General features: G+C 46.3%; 1 protein-coding gene across 13 annotated transcripts in view; it reads left to right on the forward strand.

Moving 5' to 3' along the window:
- AKAP13 (A-kinase anchoring protein 13) overlaps positions 1 to 20,837 on the forward strand; it is a 230,064-nt gene that overhangs the window by 198,511 nt on the left and 10,716 nt on the right. For 9 of the 13 annotated variants that reach the window (XM_045196387.2, XM_024561921.3, XM_024561924.3 and 6 more), the window contains 15 exons: positions 2,265 to 2,332; positions 4,419 to 4,485; positions 6,468 to 6,603; positions 7,928 to 8,040; positions 8,634 to 8,786; positions 9,377 to 9,627; positions 12,001 to 12,126; positions 12,240 to 12,357; positions 13,017 to 13,265; positions 15,734 to 15,810; positions 16,606 to 16,787; positions 16,906 to 16,988; positions 19,124 to 19,318; positions 19,771 to 19,932; positions 20,358 to 20,428. In XM_045196387.2, coding sequence (XP_045052322.2) covers positions 2,265 to 2,332; positions 4,419 to 4,485; positions 6,468 to 6,603; positions 7,928 to 8,040; positions 8,634 to 8,786; positions 9,377 to 9,627; positions 12,001 to 12,126; positions 12,240 to 12,357; positions 13,017 to 13,265; positions 15,734 to 15,810; positions 16,606 to 16,787; positions 16,906 to 16,988; positions 19,124 to 19,318; positions 19,771 to 19,932; positions 20,358 to 20,428 — 2,051 coding nt within the window. The remainder of the gene's footprint in view (positions 1 to 2,264; positions 2,333 to 4,418; positions 4,486 to 6,467; positions 6,604 to 7,927; positions 8,041 to 8,633; positions 8,787 to 9,376; positions 9,628 to 12,000; positions 12,127 to 12,239; positions 12,358 to 13,016; positions 13,266 to 15,733; positions 15,811 to 16,605; positions 16,788 to 16,905; positions 16,989 to 19,123; positions 19,319 to 19,770; positions 19,933 to 20,357; positions 20,429 to 20,837) is intronic. The other 4 variants (XM_045196389.2, XM_045196393.3, XM_024561923.3 and 1 more) reach the window with 3 other exon arrangements.

The following is a 20,837-nucleotide window of genomic DNA, read 5'->3' on the forward strand; positions in this document are numbered from 1 at the left end:
TATGTATTTACTTGTGATTTAGACTTACGTTTTGATGGCAGAAACTTTTAGTTTTAGTCTTGGTCACTGTTCAGCTTCTTGCCTGAGAAGTTCCAGACTTCTAGTCTTTTTTTTTTCCTTTTTTTTTTTGATATATTTATTGATTATGCTATTACAGTTGTCCCATTTCCGCCCCTTCACTCAACTCCATCCTGCCCACCCCGTCCCTCCCACATTCCCCCCCTATAGTTCATGTCCATGGGTCATACTTAGAAGTTCTTTGGCTTCTACATTTCCTACACTATTCTTACCTTACCCCTGTCTATTTTCCACCTATCATTTATGCTATTTATTCTCTGTACCTTTCCCCCCTCTCTCCCCCTACTACTCCCCTGTTGATAACCCCCCATGTGATCTCCATTTCTGTGGTTCTGTTTCTGTTCTAGTTGCTTGCTTAGTTTTCTTTTGTTTTGCTTTTAGGTGTGTTTGTTAATAACTGTGAGTTTGCTGTCATTTTTACTGTTCATATTTTTTATCTTCTTTTTCTTAGATAAGTCCCTTTAACATTTCATATAATAATGGCTTGGTGATGATGAACTCCTTTAACTTGACCTTATCTGAGAAGCACTTTATCTGCCCTTTCATTCTAAATGATAGCTTTGCTGGATACAGTAATCTTGGATGTAGGCCCTTGCCTTTCATGACTTGGAATACTTCTTGCCAGCCCCTTCTTGCCTGTAAGGTCTCTTTGGAGAAATCAGCTGACAGTCTTATGGGAACTCCTTTGTAGGTAACTGTCTCCTTTTCTCTTGCTGCTTCTAAGATTCTCTCCTTCTGTGTAATCTTCGCTAATGTAATTATGATGTGCCTTGGTGTGTTCCTCCTTGGGTCCAGCTTCTTAGGGACTCTCTGAGCTTCCTGGACTTCCCGGAAGTCTATTTCCGTTGCCAGATGAGGGAAGTTCTCCTTCATTATTTGTTCAAATAAGTTTTCAATTTTTTGTTCTTCCTCTTCTCCTTCTGGCACCCCTATAATTCGGATGTTGGAACGTTTCAAGATGTCCTGGAGGTTCCTAAGCCTCTCCTCATTTTTCCGAATTCTTGTTTCTTCATTCTTTTCTGGTTGGATGTTTCTTTCTTCCTTCTGGTCCACACCGTCGATTTGAATCCCAGTTTCCTTTGCTTCACTATTGGTTCCCTGTACATTTTCCTTTGTTTCTCTTATCATAGGCTTCATCTTTTCATCTAGTTTTCGAACAAATTCAACCAATTCTGTGAGCATCTTGATAACCAGTGTTTTGAACTGTGCGTCCAATAGGTTGGCTATCTCTTCCTCGCTTAGTTGTATTTTTTCTGGAGCTTTGAAGTGTTCTGTCATTTGGGCCTTTTTTTTTTTTTTGTCTTGGCGAGTCTGTTACTTTAAGGGGCGGAGCCTTAGGTGTTCACAGGGGCGGGGTAACGCTGGTAGCTGTGCTGTGAGGCTGTACGTGGGGGAGGGGCTGAGAGGGAGCAATGGCGCAGGCTCCACTCTCCACTGGATTTCAGTCTTTCACTCCGATACCCACAATCAAACTGGGCCCTCCTGGTGCTGGTTCCGGAGTGGGTGGGCTTGTGCACACTCTAGGCCCCTGTGGGTCTCTCCAACGACCTCTCCTGTGAGGCTGGGAGTCTCTCCTGCTGCTGCCCCACCCCCACGGGCGTTTTCAATCAGAGGTTTGAGGCTTTATTTCCCCACGCTGGAGCCCTGGGTTGCGCGGTCTGCTTCGTTCCCCGTCCTTCGTCCTGGTTTATCTGTGCGCGAATGTGGGGCCGCAGGGTCTGCTAGTGGTCGGACTGCCTGCCCCGGTTCGTCCCACACTCCGCCAGTCTCGGTCCCGCCATGGCCACGCAAGTCCTCTCCGCCCCGGTGCCCGTCTCCGCCCCTCCTACTGGTCTGGATGTATGTTTCTTTTTTATCTACTTGGTGTCAGACTTCCTTGCCGTTGGATTTTCTGTCAGTTCTGGTTGTGCGAGGAGGCGCAGTGTGTCTACGTACGCCGCCATCTTGGTTCTCTAGACTTCTAGTCTTTGTTAATCAGAAATCACATCTGCTCTTGTTCCTCCTCCTCCGAGTGACATCACACGCCTGCTTCCAAGAAGAAGGCTGCAATCTGTGCTCCCATTCAGTCACATTCTGATGTGGGAGTGAGCTTGCTTGGACCTCTGTGGGCTGCTAGGGCAGGGCGGTGGACTCTGGGGTCTGTTTGTTTTGGTAATGTCACCTTGGGTGTGTTGCTTTCCTTGCAGACTGCAGTGCTTTCGTCCACAAAGGCTGTAGAGAAAGTCTGGCCTCCTGTGCAAAGGTCAAGATGAAGGTAAGACATTTCTAGCTAAAGCAATAAAACTTTTGGAGCTGGGAGAGTTGGGGTTGTGGGTTTGTTTGTTTGTTTTTTTTTTTTTTTTTTTACTCATTTGGTACCAACTTTGAGGCCAGACTAACCAAAGATATATATATTTTTTCTCCTAAGTAATTAATTCTCTTTCTAATTAACCCACTTGGGAATTTGTAGCTTTTGGAAAATAGATTCAAATGGACTTCTCCGTGTTAAATATACCTTTCTCTGGGGTTCTCTTTGTGCCCGTGTTAACCACATCTGCAGACCTCTTCCAGCAGTTCTCACACCCACTTCCTCGCAGGAGCGCCCCCGAGGCCAGCAGTGGGGGTCGGGAGCTGTGGGGGCCGGAGGGCTGTGGAGGGTTAGCTTAGATCCCTGTCGGGCAGCACTGCTCCCTCGGGTCCCTGTCGAAGGCTCTGCTCAGATGACAAGGATGGGGCGTGTCAGCCACATGGAAACACCTGACGTGCCCTGCTCCTCATATGGCCCCTAAGAAAAGAGTACGGGTTTGGGGACGTACCTTTCAGGGAGCCTGTGTTTTCGTCCCCCAGAGTGTGCCTCTGTTCCTGTGCTTCCAGGTGCACCCACACAAATGCTCACTCAGGTGCTGTGTGCTCATCAGTAACCAGATGCGTTTACGTACTTGAACCACCATCAGAACCACCTCAAGGGCCCACTGGGCCCCACAGTCAGAGATTCAGGTTCTGGGTCAGAGCCCAGACCTGCATTTCTAATGAGCTCCTTGGCAGTGCTGATGCTGCTAGTCCGGGGACCACACTGCAGATGCAGTGAGCCAGGGGAAGAGCAAACTTCTGCGCCCCGGATCTTACTTAGCCCGTGGACATGCATTTGTGTGGCTCACGAAGTATTCTTTTATTTCAGTTAATGCAGTTACTTAAAATCTCACTCCCCCTTACCCAGCATTCCCAATTCTCAGCTTTGCTCTTTTTCCCTTTATTTCTATAGTCCTAATCACCCTTTCAGAGTCTGTGTTTGATTACATGTATTTTTTTATGGGCTGTCCCTTGCCGCACAAGAATGTAAGTGCAAACTTGCCAAGCAGTTAGTCAGGAGTGTTTGTTGGCCCCACTGATAGATCATAAGCACCCAGTGGGGTGCCTGGCCTGTGGGTCCTTCAGTGCCAGAGAGATGGGTGGCCTTGGTAGCCCACTGGATCCCGGTCGTTGCTGCTTCCTGCAGGTGGGAAGTACATTTCCAGATGGCCTCTCTCCCCACCCCTACACCTTGCCTGTCATTTGCTACCTGCCTGGCCCCACTGGGTTTGAGTGTGTGATCTCCAAGGAGACTCACCACTATTGTGAATGTATTGCGTACTAGGGTCTGTGGAAAATAGTGACATACAGCGTCCCCCGTATGAGAGAGTGGAACCTAAAAGGGAAGTGCCATTTTCAATTGGAAGTGACTTGTTTTCCACTAATGAGTTATCCCAGACTAGCTGCTGCAGACTGATTTCTCACACAAAGTGAGTCTGTTGCATGCTACACCAAAAGTCCTCACTACACATAGCACTTCACATAGGAATTATTTAGCACACATAGGAATTATTTAGCGCCTTGTACATGCTAGTCGCTGGAGAAATCAGATACAGAAGGCACAGAAGGTGTTTGGGGACCAGCATACTGGTGGGGAAGGTGGGCAGGCAGACGATGACCACAGATGAGGAAGACACTAAGTGGAGGGGTGTGCAGAATCCTAGTGGGGTGCTGGGTACTGTCTTGAGTGAGAAGCAGAAAGTAGGATGGCTTTGCCAGAGAGGTGGTGTACAGATAAATGGTCGTGTGAGAGAAGACTGTCAGGCCTGTGAGGGCAAGATGATTCCAGGCAGAAAAATGCAGAGTGCATGGCATCAGCTTGCGGAGTGGATTCATAGGATAGGCTGTGGGGGTGACTGGCTGGGACGGAGGGTGCCGAGGACCACTGGTGAGGTAGGAAGGTAGTGGGAAGGTAGGAGCACCTGGCTGTCTTCCTACTCTAGGCTCCCAGAAACTTCACAGAAGTGAAATCATAAATGCGGTCTTCACGAATTTGTTTTCTTTTCTCCCAGCAGCCCAAAGGGAGCCTGCAGGCACAGGACACGTCTTCGCTGCCCACAGTCATTATGAGGAACAAACGTAAGTGGCCCACCTCCCATAGTTCTCTTTCACTCTCTGGTTCAAGACCTGTATGGTATTCATTTGTTACTCATCAAGACTTGAGTACCTATTTTGTGGTAAGTTATAGGAGGCTGCAGATTTTTTGACCAAAATCTTAACATTCTACCATGAAACTCTCTTAGAAGGTTTCTAGTTAGTGTATTAGCTTAAAAGACTAAGCAGAACTGTGGTCCTGTGTGTTTAAGCAGCTGGGCCCTTGTGCATCTTGAAATTCCTCTTGAGTGAGTTGACAATTACACTCGTTTGTAGTGCCTCACACTTGAATGAGTCAAACGAGATCTTGTCTAACGAACCTCATTCTGCTTCTCCAGCCCTTCACTGATCCCTTCCACACACCCTACTTGCTCCCTCTTGTACTTACCCCTCCACCTTCATACTCTAATACTGCGTGCTCACGTCTGCCTTCATTCATACAGTCCTCAGCACAGTGTCCTCTTTCCTTCTCCCTGTCCACATCCTCACCTTCCTCAAGATCCAGTGTTGCTTCCTCCATCAGATCTGATCGGCTCACGCCTTCCTGATGCACTGAGGCTGTGCCCCGGCTCCTGCGCCTCTGAGCACATCTGTGTCTCTCTGAGCCGCCCAGAGCCTCCGTTGGGTCAGGCCCCCAGCTCATCCTTTTGGTTTGCTTCCTGCAGGAAAGGTCTGGCCGTGTTGTAGTGTGGCATGTTTCTGGAGTTTTATTGTATCACTGTCTGCTAAATAGAATTGGAATTGGAAATTAATGGTTTTATGGGGTTTTATTAAGGCAGAAACATCCTGATATACCGTGAAGTCATAGCAGCACCCCCACTCTTATTTCCTTCAGCTCCTGAGGATGGACCGATAATGCAGTTCATGTCTGGGGCAGGAGTTTGCTTACCAAGGAAGAATAATTTCCTACGCAAATGCCAGTGTGACCACATTAGCATAAAATTAGGGCTCCAGGTTCCTCTGTGGTCGTGTTTAGGGAAAATACTCAGTTTGAGGACAAATGAGCTGTGTGGCATTAAACAAGCCTTGCACCTTCCACATCTGTAAATTAAAGGAATTGGTCAAAATCTTTGTTCTCAGACAGCATGCAGAGGAATCACGGGGAGCTCATACAGTGCGTAGACCTCCTTGGGCCCACCCCCATCGGGAGGGAGGGCTGACCCTCTGTACATCCAACCAGCACCTCAGCCATGCCCTGGCAGGCGCTCCCAGAGGGCACTGTGCTCCACTGTCCCTGCTAGTCCTTTTGTCCTGCCAGTCGTTCAGTCTTGTTTCGTTTTGATTTAGTGTAAATGTTGACATACATTACGTTTTCACACAATTCTTAGTTCTTGTTGAATGATTTCCATTCCACCCTACAGGTGATCGCTCTTTTTAGTTTTATACGTATCTTCTTCAGTTTTCTTTATTAAAGTTTTTATTGAATTATTAATATTGGATTATTAATTTTTCTTTTAAAAAATCATGACTGTTCTGCATTTTATTCTACACCTTGATTTATTTTTCTCCCTTACTATATTGTCTTCAAGATCTGTATCGATTCATGGAGGGTGTCCTTACTTTTTAAAACTACATACTATTCCATTGCCTAGTGTACCATAATTTATTAATTGATCTTCTTTTCATACTCATTGCGTCATTTCCACTATTTTGCTTTCACCTGCAGTGTTGCCCATTTGAATAAATGGGCAAAGTTTGAATATCTTTGGACATGTGTTATTTCAAGCACAAACAAGGATATCTTTGGAATAAACGTTTCCTGAAATGGAATTACTGGATCAAAGTGTTTACACGTTTACAGTTTTAATGGATATTACCACATTGTCCTCCACAGAGTTTTTGGACCCTTTCACACTCCAGGGCAAATCTGTTCTTCCGCAGTTTGCTTCCCTCTGGCGTTTGTCAGATGATTCAGGACTGGCGGGCATGGCTCAGCGGCGCTTCATCAGTGTCCTCTTCCTTTGCAGCCGCGCAGCCCAAGGAGCGCCCTCGATCCGCGGTCCTCCTGGCCGATGAAACCACCGCCGCCCCCATGTTTCCTCACAGGCGGTCCCAGCAGAGCGTGTCACTGTCCAAAAGCGTCTCCATACAGAACATTGCCGGGTGAGTGGGCATTGAGAGAGCACAGCTGACATCAGGCAACAGGAGCATAATCATCATACCATTTGGCAAGAAGATGTTTTTATTTTTTAAAAAATGTGTAAGATAATCGGCTGGTGCACAACTGAGTTATTCCAGTGAGCGTGAGGATTACATTTTGATGTGCGGTCATGGCCGTTTGGTGACAAGGCTCCCCTTTCAACGCCATTGTCGTGCTAGGTTGTCCTGCACTTTTGTACCCGACAGCCCGCTTCTGAAGACCCTGCATTTGAAAAGGATGATTTCTAAATCACACAAGGAAAGGAGGAGAAAGGATGATTACATCCTGAATTGTTGGTTGCAACCACTTAGATTTTAGGTGGCATACTTTTCTGTTGGTTGCATGAACCTGGTCTGCTTGTTTCTGTGTTAATTTGTTTTCCATCCTTGCCTCTTGCCTCTTAAGTCAGTTTCATGGGAGTGAATATTGGGCCAGTTGTTGTGGTGAGGTTCCCACCCACTCGGTGGCACCGGGTTCCTTTTGTGACCCCTGCGGAAGTTGCTATGACCCCCTGACTGCGGAGGCTGCAGCTGTCACATGGTAGCATGGGGATGACTCTGGTGTCACTGGCTGTTTGGGGTAAGATGCTTGACTTCCCATGAAGTGCAGGTGTGAAAACATCTCTGACGTCTCCCTTACCCTTGGCGGGAGGAGACTTCTTACCTAAAGGGTGTAGTATTTTTGTCTATATTTTCTAAAGCCTCTGTGCTGGCTGATGTTTACTCCTCCTTAAGAAAAAAAAAAACTTCAAGTATTTTTATTTTTTGGCTTTGTATTATCATCTAAAGGCCTTCTTTTCAAAGTGGTTAACAGTATTTGCATTGTGACTTTCTAAAGTTGGTCTTTACATAAAATTTAAAGTTGCATATGATTCCGGCTTGCTTTTATGTCACATCACAAACACCAGGTACCTACTCACTAGCTGGTGAGTTGGGGTCAAGAGAGTAAAAGAATAACCAATGTCACCCCAATAAATTTAATAATTTTTTTAAAATAAAAAGAGAATACTCAGTCTATCGTTACTTAGAGGACAGGATGAGACATGTACTGGTTAGACAGTGATTTTCCAATAAAGAAATTTCCTCTGTAAAGTGTATATAGTTTAGGAGGACAGGTTTCTCCTTCCCACCTATCAAAGTTTGCAGTGATGCTAAATGCCTTCATTGTCAGTTCTCTTTGCTGAGTTCCTGACCTAAGTAATTTGTCTGCACTCGGGACAGTTCCTCCAGCCAGCTGTCAAACCACAGCTCCTCAGAACATATTTGACGCGCTTCTCTTTGTCCCCAGAGTTGGCAACGATGAGAACATATCGAACACCTGGAAATTCCTGTCTCATTCCACAGACTCGCTAAATAAAATTGTCAAGGTCAATGAGTCCACAGAATCACTTACTGATGAGGGTAAGAGGAACTTACGGCTTCTGTTCTCTGTAGAGATTGTGTTACTTCATTACATAGAATGCAAGTGTGGATGGAATAATAGTGTCTGCCTCTTCCTTACTCCCGTGAAGATTCTCTAAACTGTCTGTAAAGCATCCTGTGCTTTATCATAAATTGGTGATCAAACCTGCCCAGTGGTCAGATAGTTGTCCCCTGAAGGATGTCGTTGCTTTTAACACGGTCGTACACTAGTACAAATGCTTTTCCCCCTAGACTTTCAGTTCCGGCTCTCCTGGCAGAGTTGAAAGCTTGCTCCCTTAAACAAGTAAAGTTCCCGGGTCCCTTCCAATTCCTACTTCACAAAGGAATCATGTCTTAATCACATTTCATTTGTGTGATGGTTCTCACTCTCAGCCAAAGCCTTTCATGTACAGCCTGTCACTCCCAAACAGGAAATGATTCTTTTCTCACACTGGAATATGGTTCTGTGAATATCCCCTGGATTAACGAGAGTGTGTGTGTCTCAGGAAATTGTCACACCAAGGAAAGTCCAGCATAGGCTTTTTAGAGGTCACAGAACATGGTCCTGATACTGATTTTTTTGATATTTTGAGGAGTAGGTACAGATATGAATGAAGGACAACTAATGGGAGACTTTGAGGTTGAATCCAAACAGCTGGAAGCAGAGTCCTGGAGTCGAGTAGTAGACGGCAAGTTTCTGAAACAGCAGAAGAAAGACGTGGTGAAGCGGCAAGAAGTGATCTATGGTGAGAGTCTTCGTTTGCTCCACTGACGTTGGGTTGCATTGTCCGGAATTTTCCATCTAGTGATGTACTGGGCTGTGGCAAGTCAGTTGCCAAGTGTGTAGCATCTCAGAGATTTTCTTTGAGGTATAGAGACGTGATCTTACTTTAATCCTTTTTTCTATTTGAAATTATTTTCCTTAATTTTATTGAACATTTTATTTAATATGCATGCTTATTTATGCAACAGGCCTAAAAAGAAATCTCTTGTGACAGTTTAATTCCTCCACTACACTAAGGACTAGACACTAAACTGATTTCTAGGAAATAGGAACACGGAAATTGTGAAAGGTTTCAATTCCAGTGAAGACCAGTTTGGAAATCACTAAAGAGTGATGTAATCCAAAATCGCTGTGGTTGGTCCCTGAAAAATGGAGGAAAAAGAAGATGAGAATACTTTAGGGGAAAGACAGCTATTGACCCAGTTTTCAAGTTTAAATTGGGCTTTCAGAAGCTGTAAGACTGAATGGGGTTCTTCATAGCAGCAGGAGACCTTGGGAGGAGAATCCTTGTCGCGGAGCCTTCCTGATCTCTGAGCTTTGTCCCTCCGGCAGAGCTGATGCAGACGGAGCTGCACCATGTCCGCACGCTTAAGATCATGAGCGACGTGTACAGCCGGGGGATGATGACGGACCTCCTCTTCGAGCAGCAGATGGTGGAAAAGCTGTTTCCGTGTTTGGATGAGCTGATCAGCATCCACAGCCAGTTCTTTCAGAGGATCCTGGAGCGGAAGAAGGAATCCCTGGTGGATAAAAGTGAAAAGAACTTTCTCATCAAGAGGATGGGAGATGTGCTTATAAATCAGGTGAGCCATGGGGAGGAGGGACGCTCTGGGGTGCAGCCACCGTGCATTCACATCTCGGCTGTAACATTTCCTACCGCTGTGCACTTAGGCAAGGTGTTCTCTCTCTCCCAGCCTCGACCTCCTTTTCTGTAAATGAGGACAGTAGCTTTTCTGTCCTAATGCTCTTTCATATACACACATATGTAAATGTATGTATATACACTTATATATGTATATGTATATATTATATACACACATTTATATATGTATACACATGTGCATATATGTATGTATATAAAATGTGTGAAGTACCTAGCATATATGGTAGATACTCAATAAAAGTCAGTTTTTCTTCCTCAGAGTCTATACCATGAGAAACAGTGTAGCTTAACAAATCAAAAAAATGTTTGTTAGAAGTGTCTACTTCCCCTCTGCCTCAAATCGAAAGGACCTCACTTACCTGAAAGCCACCTGTGCATAGAAAATTGAATGAGGAACTATCTATAAAATACTTCATAAAATATATCTTACTGATATTTTCATCAGGGTGTGGTACAATTTCAGTCTTACTCCAAAAACAATTTGGCTAAAAATTATTTTGATACTTTTACATGTGTTTATCATAGACAATTTTTATGTTTCTTTTTAAAACTTTTGAGTTTTTTTAAATGTTCGTAGTATAACCTTTACAGACTGAGGGGCATACTATCCCATCTGACTAGCTGTTTTTCCCCAGAGCATCTCTGCCTCGGTGTAGAAGCAGGGTCTTAATTGCTGGAACGGTTACCTGGGAATTGGAAGTTTCGTCCTTCCCTTGTGTTCAGGAGTCCGACTCCTCACCTCATTCAGTCGTTCAGTCATTTTTCTCCAGTATTTACTGGGTATCTACTAAATACTACTTGGAACCACAAAGCTAAATATGCCTTAAATCTCTGCCTCAAGTGCTCTAGAAGTATGTTATCCAGTAAATCCAAATATTTAGCACAGGTATCCGCAACAGGTAGGCCCTCAAAGCAGGAGTCATCAGCTCTGTGAGTGAGGACCTTTTCTCCCCAGACATCCCTCTGCCCTCAGACCTGCACAGGTGCCTCATCTCACCTGGACTTGTGGTGTTTGTAGCGCCTTAGGTCTGTGCACATCCTCTAGTAACATCCTTGATGGCAGGACTCACACCTCCGCCCCGTGGGGTTCTGGGGCCGAATCACCTGTTGGGCTCTTGCATGATGATCGGAGCAGCTCCCTCAGAGCCTCACTGCCTCAGCCTCTCTGTTGGTAAAGGGGAAACGGAAAAGCTCCCTGCAAGGTTTTTTGTAAGGACCAACCCTTGTTGCCCACAGAGGGTTCTAGTCCAGTGGGAATCAATGCTCAGCATGTAGCCCCTCGTCGGTTTGCCCCAAAGTGAACAGATGTTCAGAGGAACCCTTGAGATTGCACACATTTGGGAGTGATTTCAGGGTGGCTGTGCTGAGCGCAGCACAAGAAACAGACCCCAGGGTAATGACGGCTGTTCTAGTGTCTTAACTTACTACCAAGGTGAAATTTTTAAGACTATCTCATGAAAACCTTCTAGTGGGCTTTCCTTGTTCTATTGCCACGATTACAACACAGAACACGTTTTGCATTTCTTATGTACGCGGTACGTAGATATTTGTGTTCATTGTTATAAATATATATAAAACAGCTTTATGGAAACATAATTCAGATGCCATATAACCCGCCCTTGGACGGCGTACAATTCAGTGGTTTTTAGCATATTCACAGAATTGTGCAACCATTACCACAGACAGTCTCAGAACATTTTTATGACCCTGCCACCACCGACTGCCGTAGCCCTAGGCAACCACCAGTCTGCGTTCTGTCTCTGAATGTGCCTATTCTGGACATTTTATACAAATAAAATAAAACAATATATGGTGGTTTGTGACTGGCATTTCTATTTAGAATAATGCTCTCAAGGTTCATCAGTACTGTAGCATGTATGAAATCAGTATTTCTTTTCCTTTTGTGGCTAATATTCCATCATATAAATACGTGTGTGTGTGTGTGTACACACATGTACACACACACCGCATTTTATTCATCCCCGTATCCTTTGATGCACATTTGGGTTATTTCTACTTTGGGGCTATTATGAATAAAGAATAATGAGTGTTGGTATGTAAGTTTTCCTGTGGACATATGGTTTTATGTCTAGTTGTGACATACCTTGGTTAGTTAGCTTCTTGAGGAACTGCCACACTGCTTTCCAAAGCTACCGCACTGTTTTAATCCTTTGGAGCAATTTATGAGGAAGCCCTCCTGACTTTTACAAATAGATTGGCAACTCTGTACAAAGTGGTAATACAAGTTTAGCACCTGAGTCACGGCCTAATTTCTGCTCTTTTTTCTCTGCAGTTTTCAGGGGAGAACGCAGAACGCTTAAAGAAGACATACGGCAAGTTTTGTGGGCAGCACAACCAGTCTGTGAACTACTTCAAAGACCTGTATACCAAGGATAAGCGTTTCCAGGCATTTGTAAAGGTATTGATGGGAAACATGAGCATCCCCGTCATTGTCCAGGGCGTCACGTACCCTCAGATTTATGGAGCGTCCGTCCTTGGGTAGCTCCTGACCGTTCCTTTACTCCCTTGCAGAAGAAGATGAGCAGCTCAGTTGTGAGGAGGCTCGGAATCCCGGAGTGCATACTGCTGGTGACCCAGCGCATCACCAAGTACCCCGTTTTATTCCAAAGAATCCTGCAGTGCACCAAAGGTGAGCCTCCTTCTCGTCAGCCCTGCGCGCTGGTGCCCCGCATCCCCTGTGCACCAGAGACCCTACGGAGGAGCTCTTTCCTGCTTTAGTGGGTCTAAGAGAGACCCTGGGTTTTTATCTAAAAACTGTTGGTTTGAATGAAAATCTGAAATACTATGTTGGTGGGCTCAGGGTGGATGATAGCAAGAAGGGAAGGAACCACTTATTGATGCCATCAAGAGCTCAGGGACCTGAGTAACTTCTCCCTTGTCACTAGACAGAGAGAGAGTTCCCACCAGTTTCCCTCATAAGTACTAGAACTGCTGCTGTTTCTTATTTCCTCAGCACTTGCTGGTTTCTCTTGACTCATAGGCAGTTACATTTAAAGATTAGTAAAACAGAGACAAATAAATGGTTGCTCCTCTTTCTCCTTAAAAAAGGTTTGGTTCCTACTGCTTGACAACATAGCATGTAATTGCATGTTGTCTGTATTACTGAAACTGTCTGACTTTATTTAGAATTTAACTTAGGTCTGAGGGAGGGAAGGGGACGTGCCCTCTGACACATGGGCTTAGCTCCGAGAGCATGCCCACAGAGGGAGGGTGATGGCGAGGAGGAGGAGGAGGGTAGGATCCCCCTCCTTCTTAGAAATGTGCTTAGGAATATGCTTTCCTTCTAAGACAATGAAGTGGAGCAGGAAGACCTGGCTCACTCCTTGAGTTTGGTGAAGGATGTGATTGGAGCTGTAGACAGCAAAGTGGCCAGTTACGAAAAGAAAGTGCGTCTCAATGAGATCTACACGAAGACAGACAGCAAGTCGATCATGAGAATGAAGAGCGGTCAGATGTTTGCCAAGGAGGATTTGAAGCGGAAGAAGCTGGTGCGGGACGGGAGTGTGTTTCTGAAGAACGCGGCGGGAAGGTTGAAAGGTAAGGCTCACGTTTGCTCTGAGTCTGAGCTGGCGCCAATTGACAGCAGGCGAAATCCAGATATTCCTGTTAGAAGCTCACCAGCAGATTGTTCCTAGGGAGCCCACATCCAGACTTCACGCAGCAGCAGCCATCACTTAATTGTTCTTAATCAGGTATCAGAAAGGACTGGTTTAAGGGAGCTTATCAAGTCATAAAATACAGCAAGTTTGCAAGGAAATGCACTTGGGTAAATGGAAAAGGAGATTTTAAGAAAGAAAGCAAGGGAAAAGATTGACACAGAAACACAGGTGGTAAGGAGGGTGTGTTTGCCTACGAGGGAAGGGCGGCAGGTTTGAGATGGGGGCTCTGGCAAAGCATCGGCACCATCAGCCACCTCACAGCATCTCTGAGAGTAGAACTGTGTGCATCCCTTGCTCTAAAGAGGTGTCGGAGGGACTTTCAGCTCCTGAGACCTCAGAGAAATGTAGTTATTAATGCATCAGCTACATATATTAAACTTGATATTTGTGCCTTTTATCTAAAAAGAAAAGAGATCGTGAAACATATTTGCGTTTAATTTGGTTTTAATTTTTAGTTTTCAAGTTAAGGAAGTTATGAGGTTTGTGAATTCATCTGTGCATTTGATTTTTTAAAAAAAGTAACTGTTTTCATTAAACCTGTCCTCTCTGGGCCTGTGTGGCAGTTCTTACCTCCCCAGTGGCCTGGAGTGTAAGTCGCTGCGCACAGGAAGCAGGCGGGCCCTGTGCCGCCAGCCCCTCCAGCATGAGACCGAGGAGGTGGAATGTGTGCTTCTGTCTTCAGGGTGGGAGTGATGTGATAGGTGCTGTGGTCAGAGAGGACCCAGGGTCCTTAGCTAGAGTCTCACTAAGCTGAGACCACACAGTGAAGTCCAGGCATCAGATGGTCTCAAAGGTGAATGAAGCAGGACCCTCCTCCCCTACCCCCTCTGCCTCTACCTCCTCTGCCATCACACAGAGGCTGGGAACAGAATGAAGAGACTGCTCTCCAGCAGGACCCTCTGTGCTGTTCTCAGGGCCTGGTTCAGGGCGCTCTCCCGCTGCCCCTCTGCGACTGTCTGCAAGAGATGGGGGGCTGAGCTACACCTGCCCCGTCCTGTAAGGAGCTGAGTTTTCTAGAGCCGCCACTGCCCAGAGCTAGCTCTTTGTTCTCTTTCCTTTACAAAGCACTTTATTTATCCATTCCCTAAATAAAAAAACTAATAGATTCCAGCTGTTGGAATAATGCTGTGGTCAAGCCCATGGTAGAAGGCTCAGTTTTCGGACCTGAAAGGCCGCCAGTGGGGAGGGGAGCTGGTGTTGAGTCATTCTCACCCCAAGTGAACCAGTGCCAGGGACAGCCAGTACTGTGTGGGGCGCCCTTTGAAGGGATGGATTTTCTCTGATCCCCCGGCACCCCTCCTAGCAACTTCAAGATCCAGTGAAGGTGAAGCTTGTGTTTTGGAACTTTTTTTTTTTTTTGGCAGGCACCTGAGTTACTTAAAAGTAAGCTTAAAAAAAAAAAAAAAAGAATGGAACTAATGGTAGTGCATGGAAAATTACTCATCTAGGCTGAAAAACTCGACCTCCCTAGAAATCAGACCTGTTTGCTTCTGTTTTCTTCAGGGCTTTGCAGTGAGTTCCACAGAGTGGGGCCCCTGGTAGTAGCAGGAGGGACCTGACCCCCGGGGGGTTGCCAGTGTCAGTTCTGTTCTTTCCCCAGGGAATCACAGGCTCCCCTTTCCAGCGGACCAGGCTTTCAGAGCTTAGTAGCTGCCCCAGCTCCAGAGATGTCAGACTTTGTCCTTAATGATGAAAGATGTCACTTGGTGTTCCTAGAGAATTAGAGCAAGAGTTTGTGGCATTCTTTCGATCCCTAGATCCAACTAGAGATGTTCATTTGGGTTACCTTTTATTTCATGTGATAAGCAGAGAAGGCTCTTTCCGTGGCACAGAGAGGCTGAGGCTGACCAGACACGACGCCACAGTGCCCACGAGCCTGTGAAGTCAGGGTGGTGGGCGGCCCTTCCTGTTCTCTGGGGCACGTGAAGTCTACCTCTCGTTAGTTAGGCTTAGACGGCTCTCCACATCAGCTTTGGGCAGCTGCTCCGTCTGCTGTCCCACGCCTTTCCCATCGCTACAGTCAGATGAGAAGACCTGTGACCCGAGCATGTGGTGGGCTGTCATGGTCCTGCTCTGCAGTGGTATTCTTAGAGTAGTTTATGCTTGAAATCTTGCCTTGTGGGGTGCATCTCTCCAGAACTAAATACTTATCCTTTCCCATGACAAGGCATTGGCCGCAAAGATCCCATTTTAAACGACCAGACGTGGGTCGTGGCCGGATGTAAAACGGCTGCCGCACAGGAGGGTCGTCTCTGACATGTTCTGCTCTGAATTACTAATAAAAGTGCCCTGATGCTACCAAACGGCTAACTGGTCACTGTTCTCTCTTCCCTGCCGACGGGACAGAGGTTCAAGCAGTTCTGCTGACTGACATCCTGGTTTTCCTTCAAGAAAAAGACCAGAAATACATCTTTGCATCATTGGTAAGCGGAACTGTTAGTACTCTCCTCTGTTTGTAATGAAGAATAGTATTCAGAACAGCTAGAGGTAACTATTGAGCGTAAATGAAACACTGTATTTTTGGCCTCCCGCCCACTCAAAATTACTTGGCTCAGGACAAATTCCTCTGTGTAATTTCTTGTATACTCTTAAAATTTTCTGCCCTGGCTGGTGTAGCTCAGTGGATTGAGTGCGATTTGTGAACTGAAGGGTCGCTGGTTAGATTCCCAGTCCGGGCACATGCCTGGGTTGCGGGCCAGGTCCCCAGTAGAGGGCGCACGAGAGGCAGCCACATATGGATGTTTCTCTCCCTCTGTCCTTCCATTCCCCTCTGTCTAAAAATAAAATAAATACAATCTTTAAAAAAAAAAAATTCTGTCAGCCCTCCTACCCCCCAAATTATTTTCTGTTTCCTTTATAATCCTTTTGAGAGCCTCAGGCATGTGATCACTGGGGCATTTCCCACATGTTATGCCCCATAAATCATGCTAATTGGTAACATTGCCACCCAGGTTCTGTGAGAATGTGCAAAGGTTCATCGTGTAGAAAACATGACTAGAACCTTTATGGCCATAAACTGTCATTTCCTTTATGGAACTCCTTTTCTGTTTGATAAAATGTAAGTGAAGTCATGAGATATCTCTCATTTTCCTACTTCTGCCGCTGTTTGTTAGAATATATGCTTTTAAAGGGCGTCTGGTGTCCCCTGAGATTGAAGCTGTCCGTGCACGTTAAGAGTCTGTGTCTGTTTCTTACTTCTGCCCTCTCCCCTTTTTTAGGACCACAAATCCACAGTGATTTCTTTAAAGAAGCTGATTGTGAGGGAAGTAGCACATGAGGAGAAAGGCTTATTCCTGATCAGCATGGGGATGAAAGACCCGGAGATGGTGGAGGTCCACGCCAGCTCCAAAGAGGAGCGGAATAGCTGGATTCAGATCATCCAGGACACGATCAACACCCTGTAAGCTCCCCACGGCCCGGCCTCCTCGTGTCTCTGTGACTTCAGAATCGACTGGGCAGTCCCCAGAGTCAAGGACGTTTTAGGAATGCTTTGTTCTGTTTTATTTTGGTTGTATTAGGAACAGAGATGAAGATGAAGGAATTCCTAGTGAGAATGAGGAAGAAAAGAAAATGTTGGACACCAAAGCCCGGGAATTAAAAGGTAAAGCTGTTGGAAGAGGTCTGAGACCCTCATCCCATGGACTGTCTGCTGTCGCAGGAGACTGTGGTTCCTCCCAGGGCCTGGGTCCCGGAGCTGCCCTGGCAGGCCCCTGGAAACGGAGATGGAGAGCTTTTAACAAAGGAGAACCCAGTCTGAGCTGACACGGTCCTGATATCAGACAGCTAGAAGAATGTGTTGAACCCTAGATTGAGGGAATATTGGTTCTCTTGTGTCAGTATTAGTGTTGTTGGACCCCTTGACGCAGAAGAATTTGCAAAAATCATGTTCACATCTAAGATAAAAACAAGAGAAGGTACTTGAGGAAACGAATCTTTCCGTTAATCTGCTTTTATGTTAGTTACTTGGATTAACGGTGCTGGATGCTCACAAGTAAACTAGGAGGTGGTCTAAAGTGGTGGTCAATGATTGTGCTTGACCACTGTTTGTTAAGCCCCCACTGTTCTGTGTAGTCTTGTCAACATCCTGCAAGACCTGGATTCTCATGCCCGTTGTGCAGCTGAGAAAGCTGAGGCCTAGAAAGGCCGAGCGGGCCAGGGTCCATCCACCATTGGTGGCAGAGCCATAATTTTGTTCCCACTTTCTCAACAGCAGAGCCCAACGCTCATCTATTTGCCAGTGCTTATTTAATGTTCTGAAGTAAGCACTGTGCTTTGGATAGTCAAATAAATGTAAGCACCCAAGGAGTTTACTTAGTCCTTCAAGCTGGACACAGTGATAACTTTCTGTTTTGGGGTGGGGTGGGGCTGGGGCAGGGGGAGATGGACAGACTGAAACCTGAGCCAGAGTTACATCAGGTGCGTTGGCCTGTGATGAGGATGACAGGGATAAACTGCTTTTCACGTGAAAGAAGCTCCTGGCCAGGCACTGCTAGGTGGTAGGGATGCAAAGACTCCTAAAACAGGCCCTGTGTTGGGAAGCCCGCACTCTCGCCAGGGAGGCGCACATGAGTGACAGGCCACCAAGTGCACGGCCAGGCCTAAGGGCTGTGAAAAAAGCTTTGCCGTGTCTGCCAGGGAATGACGGGTGGATCTGTCTGGAGGGTCGCGGCTAAGGGATGGGAGATTCAGGCAGCAGGTCTTAAAAGGCAACAAAGGAATGATACAATGTTTTTAGCAAAATTTAAACTTAAATTTTTTAATTAGTATTGAAGCCAATTGGGAGACTTGCATGAGGGAGTTGGGGAACCTCTGGGAGTAGAAAGACCAACAGGGAGACTTGGGAAAGGCTCAGTGAGAAATGGGCTGGAGGGGGGTGCACCTGAGTAAGAGGTAAGGACCCATGTGACCGGGAGAGTGAGCAGGTGAACTCTGTCCCATGGCTCCAACTCGTGTAAGCTAGAGGGCGCAGACATTGTTGACTGAGGAACAGGTCACAGGCTGCTGGGCGGCGCTGGGATGGCGAGTGAGGTGAGGTTTCTGACATGGCTGAAAACCAGGCTTCTAAGTGGCGGTCGCCGCTTGACAGTGGGGCACGTTGGTCTGATGCTCAAGAAGGAGGGTAGGATTTGGGACGCTTTCTGTGGGCCATCAGCACCCCTGAAGTAATTGAAGCTGTGGAAGGGAGTTAGACCCCCAAGAGGAAAGTGTCGGGGATGGACAGCAGCCCAGATGGAGCCAGGGGACCCCAGAGGTTCCGTTGCAGATGACAGTTCTGTGCTGAGAGAGGATTTCGGGAAGGGGACCAACGATGTCCTCAACGCAGGGAGGGAAACAGGTTAAAGAGGAGGGGGGAATCATCCGTGCTGGAAAGGGTGCCACGAAAGACCTCCTTAGGTTCCGTGAGGAAGGGTGGCCTTGGGAGGAGGGGATGTAGTGATGGGCAGAAGCCAGAGAAGTGGGGGTGGAGAAACTAGCAGGAAGCAGGGGAGTGGGAGAGAAGTGCAGCGTGTGGTGTCAGAAATTCCGATGTTTGCCTAGAAAGGCCCAGGGTAGTTTACCCGGTAGAAAGTACAGAATGAAAACTTCGTACAGCCTTCATGAGGAAAAATAAAGGGGAAGAAAAACTACCGGTATCCTTTGTGCTGTCCCATAAAGTACCACAAGGTGGCACGTGGGTCTCAGTGATCTCGTACTGAGCAGTCAAACCACCTGACCTTTTCTCTGTCCCCCCTGCAGAACAACTTCAGCAAAAGGACCAACAGATCCTCCTCTTGCTGGAAGAAAAGGAGATGATCTTCCGGGACATGACTGAGTGCAGCACCCCTTTGCCAGAGGAATGCTCCCCAACTCAGAGCCCTAGAATCCTCTTCCGTTCCAACACAGAAGAGGCTCTCAAAGGAGGACCTTTAATGAAAAGTGCAATAAATGAGGGTAATTTCCGTTCAGTGTTGCCCCTTCTGCATCACTTTCCAATGTGGTTTATACACAAATATTACTCTTTATTGTAAAACATAGCATGAACACAGGAACGCTTTAGTTTTGTGAGTTCTCAGGTAGCATCTTGTTGCCACTACCCAGATCAAGAAATAAAATGTGGCCAGACACCCTAAACCCTTCCACATGTCCTGCCTCCATCAAAGCTCCCTCCCTCCCTCCCTCCCTCCAAAAAAGAACACATATTTTGACTTTTACAGTAAGCACTTAACGTTTCTTTCTGGTTTTGTGTCCAGGTACTTCTTCATAGACACTAAGTGCAGTCTTGCTCCTGTTTTTTAAGAGCTGGAATTTAATTTATAGCTCCCCCATCCTGTTCTTTTCCCCACAATTTAACTTTGAGAGATCTGGGCTTTTTAACGTTAGAGTTGCATGTTTTCTTTCTGCAGTGGAGGTCCTTCAGAACCTGGTGAGTGGGGGCCTGGGAGGCCCACTCGGGCAGGCTGTGGGCAGCCCCGCTGGGCAGGAAGGCGCGGTTGGCCCCGTGTCCTTGCCCCGGAGAGCAGAGACCTTTGGCGGATTTGACAGCCATCAGATGAACGCTTCAAAAGGTAAGTGACTTTGAAGCCATGTCCTTTTATAATCGATCCTCGACTATCCCACAGAAGTGAAAATGGTGTACACTCAAGTAGCTCCATCTCATCTGTCAATAAATGTTTTCGTGAGATCCTCCTAAGTTTCTAGCTGCTAAAACACTCAAGAACCTCTACCAGCATCATGTTCGTTTTGAGTAATAAAGACATTCTTGGGATCTCAGCTAAGCTGTAGCCAAAGGAGCAGTAATACTTGTCTCGTTGCTTCTAGTTGTTCTGCATCAATAAAAATTAATAATCACTTAGCTGCCACCAGGTGACTTCCCATTCTTTGGCTTTTATAGGATTCAGAAATATCACATCCCTAAGCTATATATCTTGTATTCTATTCTTGGCTAATTCTGTTTCACAGCCTTTAAAAACAATTTTTTTTCTTTTTTCAGGAGGTGATAAGGAAGAGGGAGATGATGGCCAAGATCTTAGGAGAACAGAATCGGATAGTGGTCTGAAAAAGGTATTTTTCCCCCCTAAAATACACTATCTAAAGACCTTCTTAGCACTTCCCTCTGAGTTCCCAGTCTGTGAAATTCATCCACTTTGATCTTGTTTTGCACACCTGACTTGCTGTTTTTATTTCCTACTTTATTTTAAGAGGAAAGCGTATTTTTAAACACATGGTACAGTTAAGAGTGCCCATGTCGCTGACTGCTTGGCCTCTGTGGCTTAGAGCTTCATGTGTACCACACAGCCCGAACCGGGCCCTGGCGGGACCAGTTTCGTCAGGAGGTTTGTTTAAATGCCCAAACCAACCTGGACTCTTCACAAGGCTTGAGAATCAGCTCGGCTTCAAATCCTCACCCCCCGCAGCAAGAGGCTGTAGTAGAAGAGGATGGACGTGGGATGCCACGGCGTGCCCTCGACAC

Source organism: Desmodus rotundus, chromosome 10 (assembly GCF_022682495.2).
Source record: "Desmodus rotundus isolate HL8 chromosome 10, HLdesRot8A.1, whole genome shotgun sequence".
Lineage (NCBI taxonomy): Eukaryota > Metazoa > Chordata > Mammalia > Chiroptera > Phyllostomidae > Desmodus > Desmodus rotundus.